At 41.8% G+C, this 17,354-nt stretch overlaps 1 protein-coding gene across 1 annotated transcript; it reads right to left on the reverse strand.

Annotated features, from left to right (window-relative positions):
• Positions 1-2,398: 2,398 nt before the first annotated feature.
• LOC146982589 (polycomb protein suz12-B-like) lies at positions 2,399-17,299 on the reverse strand. The gene is made up of 16 exons (XM_085783630.1): positions 16,559-17,299; positions 15,805-15,851; positions 15,613-15,677; positions 10,896-10,964; positions 10,527-10,576; positions 10,303-10,388; positions 9,240-9,492; positions 8,638-8,740; positions 8,406-8,511; positions 7,706-7,880; positions 7,513-7,601; positions 7,040-7,183; positions 5,837-5,994; positions 4,429-4,627; positions 4,252-4,331; positions 2,399-3,307 (listed from the first exon to the last, which is right to left on the reverse strand). The coding sequence occupies exons 1-16, from the start codon at positions 16,725-16,727 to the stop codon at positions 2,794-2,796; spliced, it is 2,307 nt and encodes a 768-aa protein (XP_085639756.1). The 5' UTR covers positions 16,728-17,299; the 3' UTR covers positions 2,399-2,793.
• Positions 17,300-17,354: the final 55 nt, after the last annotated feature.

Below are 17,354 nucleotides of genomic sequence, written 5' to 3' on the forward strand. Positions count from 1 at the left end.
TATCATACACTGTTAATTGAAATGCTGAAAAAATTGCAATGGTAACTTTTTTAAATGAAAATGGTCAGATAATATCAATGATTGGACAATATTTAAGCTGATACTGAACAAGAAAAAGACAAATTTAACATTAATTTGCTGTCCCTTGAATGCATCAAAAACATTATTCATTGTTTTTTTAAACACTCTTCTTAGTATATTGTGATATACTGTGATTATTAATGACACTCTGGCTCTACAGTATTGCAATATAGTGAATCACATATTTGATTTTTATTTTTTAACCTTTTTTCACTCTAAAAATATCCAAGATTAAAAATAATAATATAACCCAAAATAACAATAACCCTCATTCAAGTACTTTTGTCTGAGGCACTGACCTGTTTTCAAAGGTCAGTGCTGCTGATTCTCTGCTGCACCAGCTCAGTAAATGTGCTCATGTTGCATTGTGTGTGGTTTGCTTGTGTAATCAAGGAAACATGACTGGGATAAAAAATAAAAAAAAGAGACGACATGACTGAGCATCATACAAAATTGTTCTTTTTAATAGAAAAACCATTCTGACTCAGTTGGTTTTTACATTACAGTTGGAGAAAAAGTCTTTATTTTCTCCACATGGCTCCTCTCGTCTTGTGCAAAATGCTGCTGGTCTCGTGTGAATGAACGGAAATAAAACCGTCAGTAAAAAAAAAAAGGAATAACGACAGTGGAGTCTGAGCTGAAAACAAAAAGTGCTCTGCTCGTCACGTGCGAACACGAGCGGCTGAGAACCGGCAGCTGAACTGAATCCTGCGTCGCCATCAGGCTCCAGACTGATGTAAAGCTTTTTTTTTTTGTTTAAAAAGAGCGGGTGGGGGTCGCAACATGAGAAGTCACGCATTAACATCCAAACTAGTCCCATCATCATCATCATCAAACCTCCAAATACTTCTGCATCAGTGCCGCTCCTTCACAGCTGGCCACATCTGTCATACTGCATATAATGTGATCAAAGTGGAGCAGTAAAAAAGCACCAGCGTCTACTCGGCACTGGTGCTGGTGTGGCTTTCAGGCTTCAGATCAGTCGGGGCGGATGGTTCAGAGCCGGAGTCTGTTCTGCAGAAACTGTTTTGTTTAAAAAAGAAAAAGAAAAAGAAAAAAAAACGAAACAAAGAAATATTTTGCCGAGGAAACACGAAAACACGAGCGGAGAAATCTGCAGCACATTTATCCCCTTTGGTCTGTAAACTAAGAAACTACCCCAAAAAAACAAAACAAAAAAAAACTCCTGGATGATGGTGTGTTCAGGTTCCTAAACAACCACGTTAAAAAGCTAATTTATTATTTCTTATGTACATAACAGGTGCAGCAACAACAACAACAGCGGAGGAAGAAGAGGAGGAGCAACAAACCAAAAAAAACCAGCTGAAAAACGACACACAGAAAAATATAAAGAAGAACCTCATCATGCTCGTGCTTTGATCCGTCTGAGGGTCGACTGACTCAATCACTTCTTATAATTAGTGATCACTTAGTAAATTAGTTGATTAACTACACTAACCCCTCCCCCACCCCCTGAAAAAGACTCATAGGTTCATAATGAGCAGCAACTTCTCAGGTTTAAAGAAAGTGGAACCAGCACCTGGAGAAAAAAAGGTTTCACTGTGACTCTCTCAGCTTCACAGACAGAAAACTGAACTGGTGGCGACTGACTGACTGACACTACTCTGGTGCTCCAGCTGTGTCCACCACCGTCACATCTGGATTTTGAAACTGAGGAGGTTGAGCATGAGGCAGGAAACAGTTCAGTGTGTGTGTATATTATGTGTGAGTGTGATGAGCAGTGATACAACATGGCCCCTGTGTGTGAGCTCTGGCAGTGTTACTCGTTTTTACACCGAGCGTTTCTGAGGAGTAAAAATAAAAAGAGGATCTAGCACCAGCAGGAGAAACTGCACCGAGTGTGTGTGCGTGTGCGATCTGGTTTTTGGTGAATGTGTTGGTTTTTTTCTGTTTTTGCATGTGTCAACAGCACTAAAAACAACAGAGGAGCCCTCGAACTGGAGTGTTTGAGTTGTAAACATCTGGACCGGGAGGGACCACAGCTGTCTGAGCAGCTACTACAGCACTTATAGAAAAAATAGAAGAGACTGTACACACACACACACAATGGTGATGAATGAAAACCTTTGGTGGAGCTGGAAGGTCACCGATTGGTGCTTCACACTGACGAATATAAAATAACCACTCCATATGAAGCTCATTAACAAAACTGTGGAGAGAGCACAAAAAATTGATCCAGATAAACGATGATCGGTTCTTGCAAACTTTTTTTTTTTTTTTTTAGAAACATTGAAAAAGTTCTGGTTTTATCATAATCTTTATTTTCCCAAACCAATGATCGATGTGTCTCTACATCGTTTGTTTTGTGCTCGCTTCATAGTTTTGTCTTTAATAAACCTAATGGACATTAAACGCAGCACCAACTGTGTTTGTGAAAAAAAAAAAAGACAAACGAGGATTCAAAGCTTCAAGTTTTCTGAATTCTTCATCGGTTATGTAACGATCAACATGAACTCTGACTCTGTCGCTTCAGTTTAAATGTGTCAAAAAAACAAAAAACAGATATACGACGTCCATGATTTAAAAAAAAAAAAAAGGGGGTTTGAGTTGTTCCGGCCCCTGAACGCATCGTCTCGTCCCTGCAGTGACCTGTTTGTGCTTTAACGTGTTTGTCTGTCGCCTTTTTTGTTGATTCTGGTTTGCAGCCTCGTGTCCCTGTTTGGGATCTTTGCGTCTCTCTCTGATCGATCGTCAGTTTAAAACCGATCCAGAGCTGCAGAGTTTCTGCTTGTTCAACATTTGCTCTGACACAGCTCCTCCTCCTCCTCTTCCTCCTCCTCCCTCTCTCTTCTCCTCTTCCTCTTTCTCCTCCTCCTCCTCCTGCTGCTGCTGCTGCTGCTGTTGGTTTCCATTCTCCAGGCAGCTGCTGCTCGCCTCGTCACTAAACGGTTTGTACTCGGGTAGATCTGGATCAGGATCTGGATCGGGCTCCGGCTGGGACTCAACGGCCGTTTCCCAGTCCTCCTCTTCTTCCTCCTCCTCCTCCTCCTGGCCCTCCTCCCTCTCTCCCTGTGCGGCCTGGCTCTGCAGGAGGCGGAGCCCGGCCATGGCCTGGTCGATGGTCGTGGTGGTGACCAGGTTGAAGTCGTGCATGCTGACCAGGTGCAGCAGGAAGTTGCGACAGAGGTTGTGTTTGACGATGTAGGCGCCGTGCTGCTCGGCGAAGGCCAGACAGGCCTCGTTCATCTGGTTGTCTGCTATGAAGCTGCAGGGATGACAGAGGAGACGGTTAAATGACTGCAACCTAATATATGTCATCGTTTCCACACAAAAGAATGAAACTTAAAGGGATAGTTCAACATTTTGGCAAATTGGCCCATTGCCATAATCCCTATAGTCATAGCAGTAGGTTGTAGTAGGTATTTTTAGAACGGCGGAGCAGAGCCAGGAGCTGCTCAGAGCTACGCTACGGAGGCTAATGGGATTTCTTGGTTTCCCTCATCAAACTCATCAAATACACAATCCAACAAATCCAAAACGCTCTGGTGGACAAGTTGTGACCTGCACATTCACCACGCTATGAGATCATAACAGAACGTTACCAGACAGAGTTGTTTTAGAGGTAAATTCATGCAAAACCGCTGAAGTGCGTTCCCGTCTGGGGCAGTTTTCCGGCAAACAGTCTCTGCATTTACCGCTAAAACAACTCTGTCTGGTAATGTTCTGTTATTATCTCATAGCGTGGTGAATGTGCAGGTGCATGTGATGAGTTTGATGAGGGAAACCAAGAAATCCCATTAGCCTCCGTAGCGTAGCTCTGAGCAGCTCGTGGCTCTGCTCCGCCATTCTAAAAATAGCTTGCACCGACAATTAAAGGTAACGAACCTACTGTTAAAACTATAGGGATTATGGCAATGGGCCAATTTGCCAAAATGTTGAACTATCCCTTTAACTTATATATCTTCAATATTAATAAAGAAATCAGGCAAAGACAAAAAGACAGTTCAGTCTTGGTCTGTACTCAGTCAAAGATTGTTTGTGAGTGGGCAGACACTTCACTCTTGTAGTATTTCTGTGTATTTTTGTTGCATTCCTGCATCTCAGACAAATAAAGTCTTTGGGTTGATGATGTTTATGTTTCATTACTTGTAAACTGATTTCATATGTGGCTCTGAGTGTGACTGAACTCCACCACTCGCTCACGCTTACCCGTGCTTCATGGCGTGCAGGTTCCACAGCTTCATGATCTCCTTCTCGCCCTCGTTGACGTCGGTGAAGTCCTCGATTTGCTGCGTCAAGAACACAGAGATCACACTCAAACTTTCTGGACTTAAAAAAACTATTTAAAGCTTATTTTTGTTCTGTATCACAGAAGCTTAAACCGACCTTGACAGTTTTCTCTTTGAGCCAGTCCGGGTCCCTCTCGTCCTCGCTGTCCACCTCCATCTCCTGAGGCCGCAGCGGCACGCAGCTGTCACTGTGGAAGTAGAGGCGGTTGTGTCCGCTGATGCACGTCCTCGACTGCTCCGGATCGTTGTCCTCCGGCTCCAGGAACTCGGACAGACTGGGCTTCGTCCTCTTGGGCCTTGAGACAGAGAGAGACACAGCAGGTTATAACTAGAGTTGAGCCGGATACTCGGCTGAAACGAGTATCCGGTAGTATCAGTAAACCACTTTTGCCGAGTACGAGTATTAAACGAGTAATACGAATCAATATCTGTGCTTGGAAGAAAAAAAAAAAAGATTGAATGAAAATCCTCATTGGGTAGCTGACTGTGTCAACGTTCTGTGATAGGCTACAGCCCCTCCCCTACACACATGCAGGTGTGTTGCTGTGTCCCGCTCTGATCACTCACACACAGAACAGCTGACAGCTGTCTGTCTCTCCCTCAGTCACTCAGGTCTTCTCCCTTAACGTTTAGGTTTCTTCAGCTTCAGGTTTGTTATTAGGCTACTTCAGTTACTTACTTATTAACCAGTAAAGTTCTGGTAAACGTGCGTTCATTCAGACGTGGTGCCGACTCGCGTTGCGTCTCTGCCTGTCGGAATTTTTATTTTATTTTATTTTTTACACGCTCTCCCTCTCCCCCTCTCCGCCGTTCGTCTGAGTTTTTTTTTTTAAACCGTCAGCTGGCTCTAGTTTTTACTTCACGCACTGATTGTTTGACACTTTCTTGCTGTATTTCATAAAAAAAATAGTAGTGGTATAAATAATATTACAAATTAAGCTACACTCTCTCCCCCTCTACTCCCCCCCACCCCCCCACCCTCTCTCTCTCATGATCAGTGATACAGAATAATGAGTGATACACAGAGAGTAGCTGACACTCAGCTGTCTCTGTCTCTCACTCACTCACACACCTGGTGTGGAAATAAAATTTAAAAAAAAGAACCCCCCCAAAAAAATCACACTTATAAAAAAATAAAAATAAAGTTATGTTAAGTATAAAAACTCTTGTTCATTACATTTTACTTCATAATTGCAACCGCATGTGTTGTATTCATTGTTGCAAAACTTGTTCTGTAAATAGTTTGTTTGCTATCGTGATCAAAACCATTGATCTGAAGCTCAATGCTGATGCTGTCCTGGAAATAGTTTTCTAATCAGCAACAAATATAACAATTTCTGATCAGCCCATGGTTAAACCCCGCCCACTTCCGGGTTAGGCCCCGCCCACTCCGAGTACAGATACAGATACAGATAATGCTGTACTCGCTCATCCCTAGTTATAACCCTGAATAATTCAAACACACAGAGCGGCGGAGACCTGAGGAGCGAGAAGATGAGCCGTACCTGCAGACGACAACGTGGGTGACAGCCGTCCTCTTGACGGGGCCGTTCCTGCTGAAGGCGAAGCCCGGCTGGCTGTGGATGTCCTGAGGGTTTCCTGCGTACGAACCATCGTAGCACTCGTTGATGGAGACCTCGATCTTTGCTCCTTTGGGATGCGGCTGTGGAAGATCAAAGATGTGAGTGAATGAAATAAGTTGCATCAGACTTCAGCCTCATTTGATGAAGCGTCTATTTGCATTTTTTTCTTTAATCCCATTTTTCCCCCTTGGATCTGACATTATATTTGATTTTTCAACTTTAATCTAATAAACTTTCTACTTTAAAGCTGTACAGAAAAGAAAATTGAATTTGAGCCCACTGTGGGTCTTAACATTAGTGTAATAACTCATCTATCAGACAATGTAGGCCAAACTTTGTGCAAAATTCTATTTTCGAGTAAAACCAAGATGAAAGTGTGGTATTTTTTTTCACATTGGATAATGCAGGCGCACAAATTATGCGTCACGTTGCTCACGATTCATCAGCCACTGATATTGGATCCGTCATCCGTCAATCAAACGTCTGAGACACACACACACGGAGCTCAGTCTCGCCCAAAGCATTGAATGTCCCGCCCACTAGATAACGACCAATCAAATTGGTTTTCCTTACTCGGGTAAACTCGTGCGGCAACTTGTGGAAACTTGGCGTGACAAACAGGACAAACTGCCATTTCTGAACACCTTTAAAGAGGAACTATGCAGGACTTTTAGCTTAACTATGCTCGTTTTTATCTTAATTAAACAGCTTTGGAGTAATTGTGGTGGTTAAATAAATGACTTGTAACTTGTTCCAGGGAGAATGGAGGCTCTCTGTCTTCCACCTAGCGTCTCTTGGCTGAAAACCGACCCGGTGTCTCAGCTCTTGTCTCTGCAGCACAGCGACACAAACGCTCCCCATAACCCGTTATCTCTTGTTTATGACAGATAAGACTACACAAATATACACATGGTAACATGGTCTATGATAAATAATGTTATCCACCCCTCTATTAATTGCCGTCTCGCCAGATTCGTTGTGATAAAATGCACATGGCTGAGAGGAGTGTTTGGTAAAACAGCAGAAAAACGACCGGACCTGCATAGTTTCCCTTTAACTTGAAAGGTACAGTGTTCCCATAAGACAGTGCAAAGTAAAAAAAACTTAAGTGTGACTGCGTCTCACCACATAGTTGAAAATGAAGCGGGAGTGTGACAGTTTGAGGTGTTTGACGAGACTGTAGAGCTTCCTGCAGTTGAGGGTGCACCAGGGACAGTGGAGGTCGTCTCTGGCCTCCGTCTGCTGCCGAGTGTTGTGGTTGTACTGGAACTGGACAAAAACACAGAGAGTGTCAGTGAACGTGAGGACGTAAGAAATAAAACCGACACAAACATCAAAGTGACTGTCTGATCTCTGCTGCTGAGAAGAAAAAAAAAAACTCACTCCCTTCATATCAGACTAATAAACTAAACAATACTGGAGAGGAATTGCACGTGATTATGGTGCCTATACAAACTTCTCGTACCAATAATCTCAACATGACCTTGAATGTGTCAAACTACAGTACTTATCTCTCCATTTGTTTAAAGAGCGATAAGGAGTTCAAACTCATATTTGCTGACCTGTATTTGATGTTAAATCTGTGATAAGAGACCGACCTGGTAGAGGATGCGGAGCTTCTGTCTGGGCTCGGCTGAGATTAGTTCTCTTCTGGTTTGCACGTCGGTGTTGATGGATTCTTTCAGAGCTGCAGCACAAGAAGACGAGGAATTCAGGCTCTGCTGTTTTTTTTTCCCACCACTGACAAATTAACAACATCTACACTGAAAACAGATGTTTGGTGCTGCTCACCCAGCGTCTGCGTGGCTCTCAGGGTGCTGGTCCTGGTGTCCTGGTTGGTCTCGGAGTTGCGGGTGGCCAGAGGTTTGGCCACGGGGGCGGTGGAGCGGTCGGAGGAGTCGCTGGTCCAGCGCAGGGTGAACTGCAGAGTGGGACCCTGGGAAAAACTCTCAAACGGAGGCAGACGCTACAGGGAAGAGCAGAAAGAAAAAAAAAGTTTTTACAGCGACATATTTTGCACAACTGAATCTTATTATTTTTATCGGTATAAAACTATTTATCATTTTGAATGCAATATACCGTATCTCTCAATCCCCTTGATCTAACTACACATTATACATATTTATCTACTATTATCTTTTTTATTCTATTGTAATTCATTGACTCTTCTATTTTATCCTATTACACCTATCCTTTTTACTTCATTTTATCTAGTGTTTTTTTTGTCTTCTTCTCATTTTATCTATTTTACTTCATTTTTTCTAGTGTTTTTTTCTTCTTCTCATTTTACTTCATTTTATCTAGTGCTTTCCCCATTGCAAATGATGGAGTATAAGATAGCGTTTCCTCGATGCCTCTAAAATCCAATGTTATTGTGATAATGTGTATGTGTGTCTCCCAATATGTGTCCCCTAGTTTCCTTGTTCTTATCATGTGAAGCACTTTGATTGATTGACGGATGAATTTACACACCACAGAGAAGTCGACTCACCTTTCCGTCCAGGATGGTCTCCCAGGTCGCCCTCTTCTTGCTGACAGGACACTCCTCCATCTCTTGCATAGACACCTCATACTCTCCGTCCAACAGCTGCAGACGTCTGCACACACACAAACACAAACAAACACTGTGATCATTTTCTCACTTTGTGTTCCTGCCTCACAGAGAACATCGCAGCACGTTTTCCTGTGTCAGATCAGTGTGCGAGTGAGTGAGTTTTTATCACCTGTTTTTATCAAAGACAGTCATCTGAGCTACGAATGTGGTTTCTCCCTCCTCCCTGAGAGAGGAGCTCCTCCTCTTCCTGTTTACCACTTCCTCTGGAAAATCTGAAACAGACACAAAATGACATGAACCTCCTCTCGTCACACAGAGACCCAAGACGACAGCTTCATCTGGTGTTAAAAAAGTTGCAGAAAAACATTTTGTTCAATGTCTTTAGTTGATTATAACTACATTTCTTGGAACCAAGCTTTTGACATAAAGAGATTTTCATCCTGTAGCTGCCAACCAACTATTCTTTGATCCTCGGATTGGGCAGAGAAAAACAAGCACACCCAAATATAACAAAATAAATAATCTATAATGGAGGCAAAAAGGAAGAAACATCTGGAAAAGAAAAAATAACAAACTTCTTCCAGAAGAGAAAGACATTCAACAGACGACATGTTTATAACCGATATAAACAACACTTTTGTGCACTAATCAAAATTCAGGTATTTGGCCAATCGAACACCCGACACTGTTGGTCATAACTTTACAGTTCAGGATTGGTTTCTACTCCAATATGATGCTTTATAAATACACAACCAGACATAAGTAACTGACCTCTGTTGTGGTGACTCTCTCCGTTGGTCAGGCCGTTGATCTGCGTCCGGGGGCAACCGGGCCGAGACACTCTGAAGAGCAGAGAGTACGACTTGACCATGTGAGAGTTGCTGGGTTCGAACTCGCTGCTGGGGACGAGCAGCGGGGCCGGGAAGGCGCCCGGCTTGGCCTGGACTGCAGCGGCGCTCGGGTCGGGGTTGAGGGGAACCTGCTTCTTCCCCGTCGGGACCTGCTTCACTGGACAGCTCACGTCCTGGTCGACAGAGGAGAAGACACGGGTTTATGTGAAAAAGTACAAGATGCCGTCCTTCAAAGGGATAGTTCAACATTTAGTCAGATCCTCCTATCACCATAATCCCTATAGTCATAGCAGTAGGTTCATTACCGTAACTATCGGTGCATGTTGTTTTGAGATCAGCGGGGCAGAGACGTGAGCTGCTCAGTGAACACAATGGAGGTGAACGGTACAGGTCCCCTGTCCCTCATCAAACTCATCAAATACACAATCCAACAACTCCAAAACGCTCTGGTGGACAAGTTGTGACCTGCACATTCACCACGCTATGAGATAATCATGTAACATTACGAGACAGAGTTGTTTTAGAGGCAAATGCAGCCGGAACTAGTTTCCAGACACGGCTGCTGGGCGGAGTGATTTCAAAAGTGCAAGTAGTTCAGAGTATTTGCTTCATGTGTCGTAATGTTACATAATTATACATGATTATCTCATAGCGTGGTGAATGTGCAGGTCACAACTTGTCCACCAGAGCGTTTTGGAGTTGCTGGATTGTGTATTTGATGAGTTTGATGAGGGAAACCAAGAAATCCCATTAGCCTCCGTAGCGTAGCTCTGAGCAGCTCACGTCTCTGCCCCGCCGATCTCAAAACAACATGCACCGATAATTAAAGGTAATGAACCTACTGCTATGACTATAGGGATTATGGTGAAAGGAGAATTTGCGAAAAAGTTGAACTATCCCTTTAAAGTTGAACTATCCCTTTAAAGAAGGATTTAGAGGTCATCTAAAAGTGATGAAAGACCTCGTGATCGTCTCACACACACCTTCCTCTTCTTGTGACAGACTTTGACCAGCAGCACCTCCACCGACACGGAGTTCTGCTCGTTCTCACAGTCCTGAGACGGCTTCCCTGAAAACACAGCGGCACAAACAGGACAAGAGACTTCCTGTTGGTCACTCTGAGTCACTGAGAGGAAAGACTTTATCTAAAAAATAATAAATAATAATAATGAAAAGCCAAAAGAGAACAAACAACAGACAAACTCACCAGCTTTGTGGAAGAAGCCAGTAAAGGTGAGCTGCAGATTGGAGGCCAAGCTGTGGGCAAACAGAACAAACTTAAACGTTTAATTTCAATCTTTTAAACAGGTGACGTAACATTCAAATATCCACAGGAGCTGAAGTTCATATTTTTTAGCTTGATTTAAAGCTAGTGGAGCCGTTTTTTTTTAAATCAGGGCTTTAAATCTGGTTTTAAATCAGGACCTGACAGTTCAAAGATCAGGAACTGGTTTATTTTGACATCAGAGGCACATTTTTTTCACATTTTCAGGATGTGACAGTGTAAAGTTGGTGACATACAATGAAAAAGAAGAGAAACAACAGCAACTACAACAATAAACAACCTGTGTTTTACCTGTGAGTCTCCTGTTCACCCCTCGTCTTCTCCACTCTGAACAGCAGACTGTCGACCTTGAAGCTTTTCCTGTACATGCACACAAACAGCTGCAGTTAGCGACTTCACTTTAACCACCAACAACCAACGCCAACGCCACTCATCCCATCACTGAACCACAGTACAGACACAAAAACAGACCAGAGCCTACAGACAGAGCGAGACCGATCCGGTGACAGGTCAGTCAGAGCCGAATTGATTTTCCTCTTCTGCTGGGTACAGACTCTGACGTCATTCACCATAACTGTGCTTCTTTTATTAGCTGCTTTACCTCCAAACATCCCGATCTAGGTCATGTTTCACTAATACAGACACTTACGTAATGTGAGATTAGAGCTGTAACGATTACTCAGTCAATCAGAAAGAGCCTGAAAGAAAATGAATCACCAAATATTTTGTATATCATGGTTGTTGGTTTCCAAACGTCCAAACTGTCACCACTTTTCTCTGTATTGATGGGAAATTGAATATTTTAGAGGTTTTGGCTGCTTCTAGGACAAAACAAAACATTTATTGTTCACGTCTTGACCTTTTTTTTTAAACCATTATCTAATCAAACAGCTCACTAATTATTGAAAATGATACTCATTAGATCTACTGATAATGAAAATAATGGTTGCAGGAACATAAAGTACAGTTTGAAACTTGTATGATCTTTTTCTAATAAAGTTATTGGTTCTGTTGATTTAGCATCATCCTCTTTACCATTTTATTCTAATTATATATATTTTATTATTTCTGTCTCAGGTGCTGATCGTTTTCCGCTCAGACTACTGGACTGAAACAACCTCTGTGGAAAGCTGCTCGACCCAAAGTGGAAACAGCCGAGTGTGGCGAACGTCAATTACCTTTGTTAAAGTGTTGGCAAAGACGAACACAGGAACTGTTTCTATTTGTATTCAAAGCCGTGAGAGCTGTGTTAAGGGGGGGCAATACAGGTGAATAGGGTAAACATTTTAACAAAGCGATATCGCCATGACACTTCCCAAGTTTATCACTTAAATTAAAACAAATATTTTTGTGTTACAAGTTTTGTCAAATTTTATGTTTAAATATGTAAATGAGGCAATATCTAATGAATGCTAATTTGCATACATTTCCAGAACCGAAATCTGAACAATGGATAAAGCCCCTTTCAAAAGTCTTGTTTAGTCAGAAGTTTTAACAGAGGGGATTTTGGATATCTCTTTTTATCAGTCTGTAAATGAGAAAATACTGGCACCAGCCCTAAAAAAAAAAAAGAAAATCAAATTTCACCCTGTTTTTAGGAATAAAATGTTGTCTAAATCAGGCTTTGAATAACATATCAACAGTCCCCTCTGTGAAAACCTTCAGAATATAGACAGGAATAAAACTGGAAGGTTTGGTGTCTCCAAGTGCTGCTGAAGTGGAGATTTCTGGCTCTGAGTCTGAGGAAAAACTCATTTTGAGAAAACGGCCTTTAAAGACTTGTACTGTAAAATTCCATAGATTGTTAATGTAAATCGTACGTTTACGATTGGTTGCGAATACGGAGAAAATGACAATTTTTGGAGCCTATATTATTGTTCAGGAGAGAGATCTTTACAATGATACCTGACATGACATGGGTCAGACAACAGGCACAGCACAGTATGTCACAGTAGCTGTTAACTTAAGGCGAACCTAGGAGAAATCTACCGACAAAAGAGACAAAATGAAGTAAAATAAAAACCTTTATGTGGATTTTCTACCATTTCTTTCGACATGTTAAGGAAGAAAAATAGCCCAAAAAACTGTTTTTGCCTGTAGTGTCTCTCCTTAACTCGCCTGTGGACGTGAGAGTTTGTTTACACGCCGCACAGAGCAGTCGATTGATGCCACCGCTGGTATTTTGCAGCGTATTGTGCAGTTTCTGTGCGTGCTGCTGGACTGAAACTAACAAAAAAAACACAACCACCTGGCTCAAATTGTGCCCATTAGTGCATCGAGTTTGGTGACCTCACATAAATCCATGTTCTGTCCAGCATCAACCTGAGGAGAGGTCTAATGAGCTACAGTAACTGGAAACACCTGGGCGGCCGAACAGAGCGCAGAGAGAGAGAGAAGCAGCCTCACCACTTCAGGCTGTTTCCAGACAAACATTAGAGCTGCCTTGTTTCATTTAAATTATCCTGCCAGAATAAAAGCTCCACTTTTATTACACCGCCGCCCGCCGCCATGCAACATCCACCAACGCACCTCATCAACCAAATATGAGCAACTTTCTACAATACAGTATATTACCCTGTGACATGAACTCCATTGTTTTACTTTTCCTGCCGACCAAGTTCAAAGTTTCATTTTCAATCCAACACCAAAGTCTGACAACTCTAACATCGTCTGCAGACATGATAGTTAGGCCAGATGTCTGGATAACAACAAAGCCTGTGGTATAGACTGCATCACTGCGGAACATCCTTTGCTTTCCTTGTGCTTTACTTCTTGTCTGGTTCATGGGGTCCTGTCCAGCTCTATTATGTCTGTAATGTTTGTGCCTGTGCTTAAAGGGCATTTCAATGTTTACCTCAGACATCAGGTCATCTATGATCAGTTCATTTCATACCATCCATACTCCCAACTGCAGCGTGTGGACGTTTATATTCGTTTTTGTTCAAGAATCTACCGTTTTTTCCAATGTTTATTAATGGGCTCCGGACTAATGTTGAAGTTGTTCTGTGGTCGCAAGCAACACAAGATATATTATTTGTCTATATTAATAACAATAATTACTGTGTACACATGCATATTTTTTAAATATAGAGAAATTGTAATAAAGTATTCCTTAAACACAATCTGATGCATGTTTAAGCCCGCTAAAAATAACTCATTTATAAAAAAAAAAAATAAAAAAAAAAAGGAATGTGAGGATTTTCCAGTCACAAATCGGAGCCAAGGGAAAAGACTATGAATGTGATTGAAGGCTTTTTAAAACGAGCTATATATACACACTGTATACAGACTCTGTGGACCTGCCGTCAGTCACTTTAATTTGCTTACAGTTACGTACAGTAGGGTCCAGAGGTCTGAGACCATTTTCCCATTAATGGTAAAGCGGCCTCAGACTTCTGGACTCGACTATTAATACAACATCAAACAGATCTGAGCACCGGTTCGGTAGGATGTTGACTCATTTTGAAAGATGCCACACAAAGATTAAATGCTCCTACGTCCGAGACATGTTGAGTCTGGAAAACTGAACCAGCTTGATTTTTTTTTAATTACATAAATTTACAGCATTCAGTGTTACAGACTTATGAAACCCACTCCTACTCTGTTTGCTTAGTTTATTCGTCCTTCGTTGACACTAGTACTGTAGCTGTGGAGTAGCCGCTTGCGAAGTTCATTCATTTCAAATCACAAGCTCGGTTTCATGTGACTGCAGCAGCACCCACGCGTGCAGCAGAAAATGAAACTGAGCCGAGCGTCACCTTGTTCACTACCTCCACTTTGAACACACCATTTAACGGCGGGCAGCCATTTTTAGTTCCCAACCAAGTCCAGAGCAATGAATAAAGATTACTGCACCACAAAGACAAGTTCATCATGAGGACTGCAAACAAGATATGAGGCTGAAGTAGAGATCATGGCTGTCGGAAATTAAATAAAATGAAAACTATATATGTATATCTAAATTATTATCTGTGTATATTTAATAATGAAGGATGATATAAACATTTGTTGAGCAACAGCAAACGTGTTAGGTGTTTTACAGATAAATACTTTAAATTCACGTTCTTCAAAAGTTTTTCTTTTGCAGATGAATACGTTTTCAGAAGACAAATAACAAAAACCAAAACCGACCAGATTGCACCGTATTCATATCGAAAGTCATCAGCCGGTTCACCGCTGTCGCCAGTTTTTATTGGCAGAACAGCAGGAAATCTTTTGATGCCATTGTCAACGTCATATCTGTATTTTACTACCAATTCTGAGAAAGAAATTACTGAAAGGTCGTTTCAACGTCACTTCCTTTTTTGACAATTAATGCATGTTTCCACTAAAGTCACAGTGACCAAACATTTGTAAAAGAACAAAATCTAAAAACCGGCGCATTACGCAGACACAAAAATTACTTACAGGAGACTAGGCAAAGACCTGGTTTTGTTGCTAATGCTAATGAATAAATCTTAAACACTTTCACTGCTCAGAAGTTGCCGCTAAATATCTGTTGTCACTATTTTTCATTGTGCAACACAGAATAAAATGCTAAACTTAACAGCCACGTAAAGACAGAGAGGGCCCTCTGTACTTTTACACTCCTCTTTTGTGAACACTGAACCACAAGCAGCCCCATGTGTATCAGCAGGATCTTTTTTTTTTTTTTTGTATGTGAAGCGTCTGTATGCAAAGCAGCCTAACCGAAAACGTCTCTACTACTATCTAAGCTCCAACTGAACCAGCCTGCCCCCACCTTTCGGCAGCCTACATGTCGGTTGACTTTCACTCATGATAACAGTTGACCTGCTTTAAGAGGCGACGTATATAACAACACGTTTCAATCCGCCATAGTGATGTGAAGCTTTAAAGAAAAAAGAAACGAAGCCATAAAGAGACACAAGAAGAAACAACAGATCTAAGTCTCTAACTCCTCACTGGACTGAATCACAAAAAAACTACAGGAAATCCATCATGAATGCACACAGACAGCAATGTTTTTATATTCGTTTGCATTTTTTACCTTTTGGCGTTATTCCTTGAGTTTCTGTGGGACATATAAGTCAGAGTCCTGTGCAAGAAAATAGGCTGAAATGTAACAGAGAGAGAGAGAGAAAAGACAGAGCATTACAAATCTGCTTTGAAATGCAAAGAGCTCCAGAAATATTTCCTCTTATCTTATCTTTTGTGAGTTTCAAGAAAGTGCAGCACTCACAGCAATCAAGTTCCTAGTGCGGAGGAACCTGTAGATTTGAGTTGGTTCTGCAAATAAATATAGTTATGGATTATTTCAAATGGGAATTTTGAAATGCAAACATGCAACAAGCCCCAGAAAGAAAACATCATGACCTCAGTGCAATTATCATCCATTCATCCATCTGATGAATGAAAACTCTTGCTTTTAACGGGAAAAATACCAAACATTTTCTAATCAAATCCTGTTAAATGTGAGGATGTGATTGCATCTCTCTGCTTCATATCTTTATGTTGAGTGAAGGAAACAACTCTGTGGTCACTTAACTTGTGTTTTGTCTATTTGTGACATCTTATAGAGTAAAAAAAAGTGATGAAAAACATCTCACAGATTAATAGAGAACAATCATTTGATGAAGCACTGTTAATAAGACAGTCTAACACGTGGCTTTAGTTTGATTAAAATATGCACAGCAACACTGCAGCTGCAAATGATAGGACAAATGACATCAGTGCGACATGTATGATTAAAAGTAACTTGTCAAACCCATCGGTAAAATTAGGCTGAGTATACAACAGGATGTAACCCGTGTATATAATCAAATTTACATAAGATATAAAATGCTCCACTCCTCCAACTAGGCAGCCCCCTCTCATCTCACCATCTACACGGCTGCAGCAAAGCCTCCTGCTGTGACCTAAAAATAAACTCTATTGTTGTGTTTTTGTTTTTTTCTGTTTTGCATGCAACTTGATGACAGAAGCCAGCAACTCACTCTCGAAGGCCTGCAGGAACAACTCGTGGTCGGCTTGAATCAGTTGCATGTTGGGTTTCTTGGTTGCAGCGACCGCAGAGGACGACTGGTGGTACCCGTTGGCTTTTCCTCCGGGACCAAAACCCACAGGGTTGCTTCCACTTGAGGAGCCCTGCTTGTGTGGAGCCATTGTCAAACAGACAAAAAAAAATGACCAAATAAACTTTCGCCCTACCTGGTGTTAAAAAAACACAAAAAACAGAAAGAAACTAAGGTCCTCTTCCTTTGTCAAAACAAAAGAGCACCGTTGGCAGACAACCAGCCGCTTAGGAGAGACTGTATTGACTCCTCATTTTAAAAGCGGATTAAGGAACTTTCACTCTTGTATATTCGACATTGGTGAAGATTAAATCTAGCGTTTTCGATTAGGCATCGGTGTAGGAGTTTCGGAGGTCTGAGGACAGGCTTGAAATGCGCGAAACAAGAGAACAGCCTCCGGCAAGCTGACGCGGCTTGCGTTAGCTAACCGGCTAACTTCCTTAGCCAGCTAGCGACACACCAACGGCTAACTGGCTAGCATTGTCCGGCACTCCGACTTCACCAATTAAGTCCTCGAAAGCTGATCAACAATCGATAGCGGATTAAGTAAAGAAACGGCAAATGTATCCAGCAGGTTCGGTGCCATGCTTTTTCCCTCCAACCAAAAATTCACATTATTTCAATCGCGACTGTTGGCAAGTTAGGTCAGCGGTTCTACAAAGCGACGCGGAATTAAACCTATGAATTAAACAGAGGTTATCCGGTTGTTTTCAAAATA

Source organism: Trachurus japonicus, chromosome 8 (genome assembly GCF_045865225.1).
Source record: "Trachurus japonicus isolate A0001 chromosome 8, Traja_1.0".
Taxonomy (NCBI): domain Eukaryota; kingdom Metazoa; phylum Chordata; class Actinopteri; order Carangiformes; family Carangidae; genus Trachurus; species Trachurus japonicus.

What these genes read in the sequence shown, in the direction of transcription:
- LOC146982589 (XM_085783630.1), bottom strand. Translation starts at nt 16,727, where the DNA reads ATGGCTCCACACAAGCAGGGCTCCTCAAGTGGAAGCAACCCTGTGGGT. An exon ending in TGGCTTCTTCCACAAAGCTG is followed by an intron (nt 10,389 to 10,526) that starts GTGAGTTTGTCT and finishes CTGTGTTTTCAG; the next exon opens with GGAAGCCGTCTCAGGACTGT. An exon ending in TCTGTCACAAGAAGAGGAAG is followed by an intron (nt 9,493 to 10,302) that starts GTGTGTGTGAGA and finishes TCTGTCGACCAG; the next exon opens with GACGTGAGCTGTCCAGTGAA.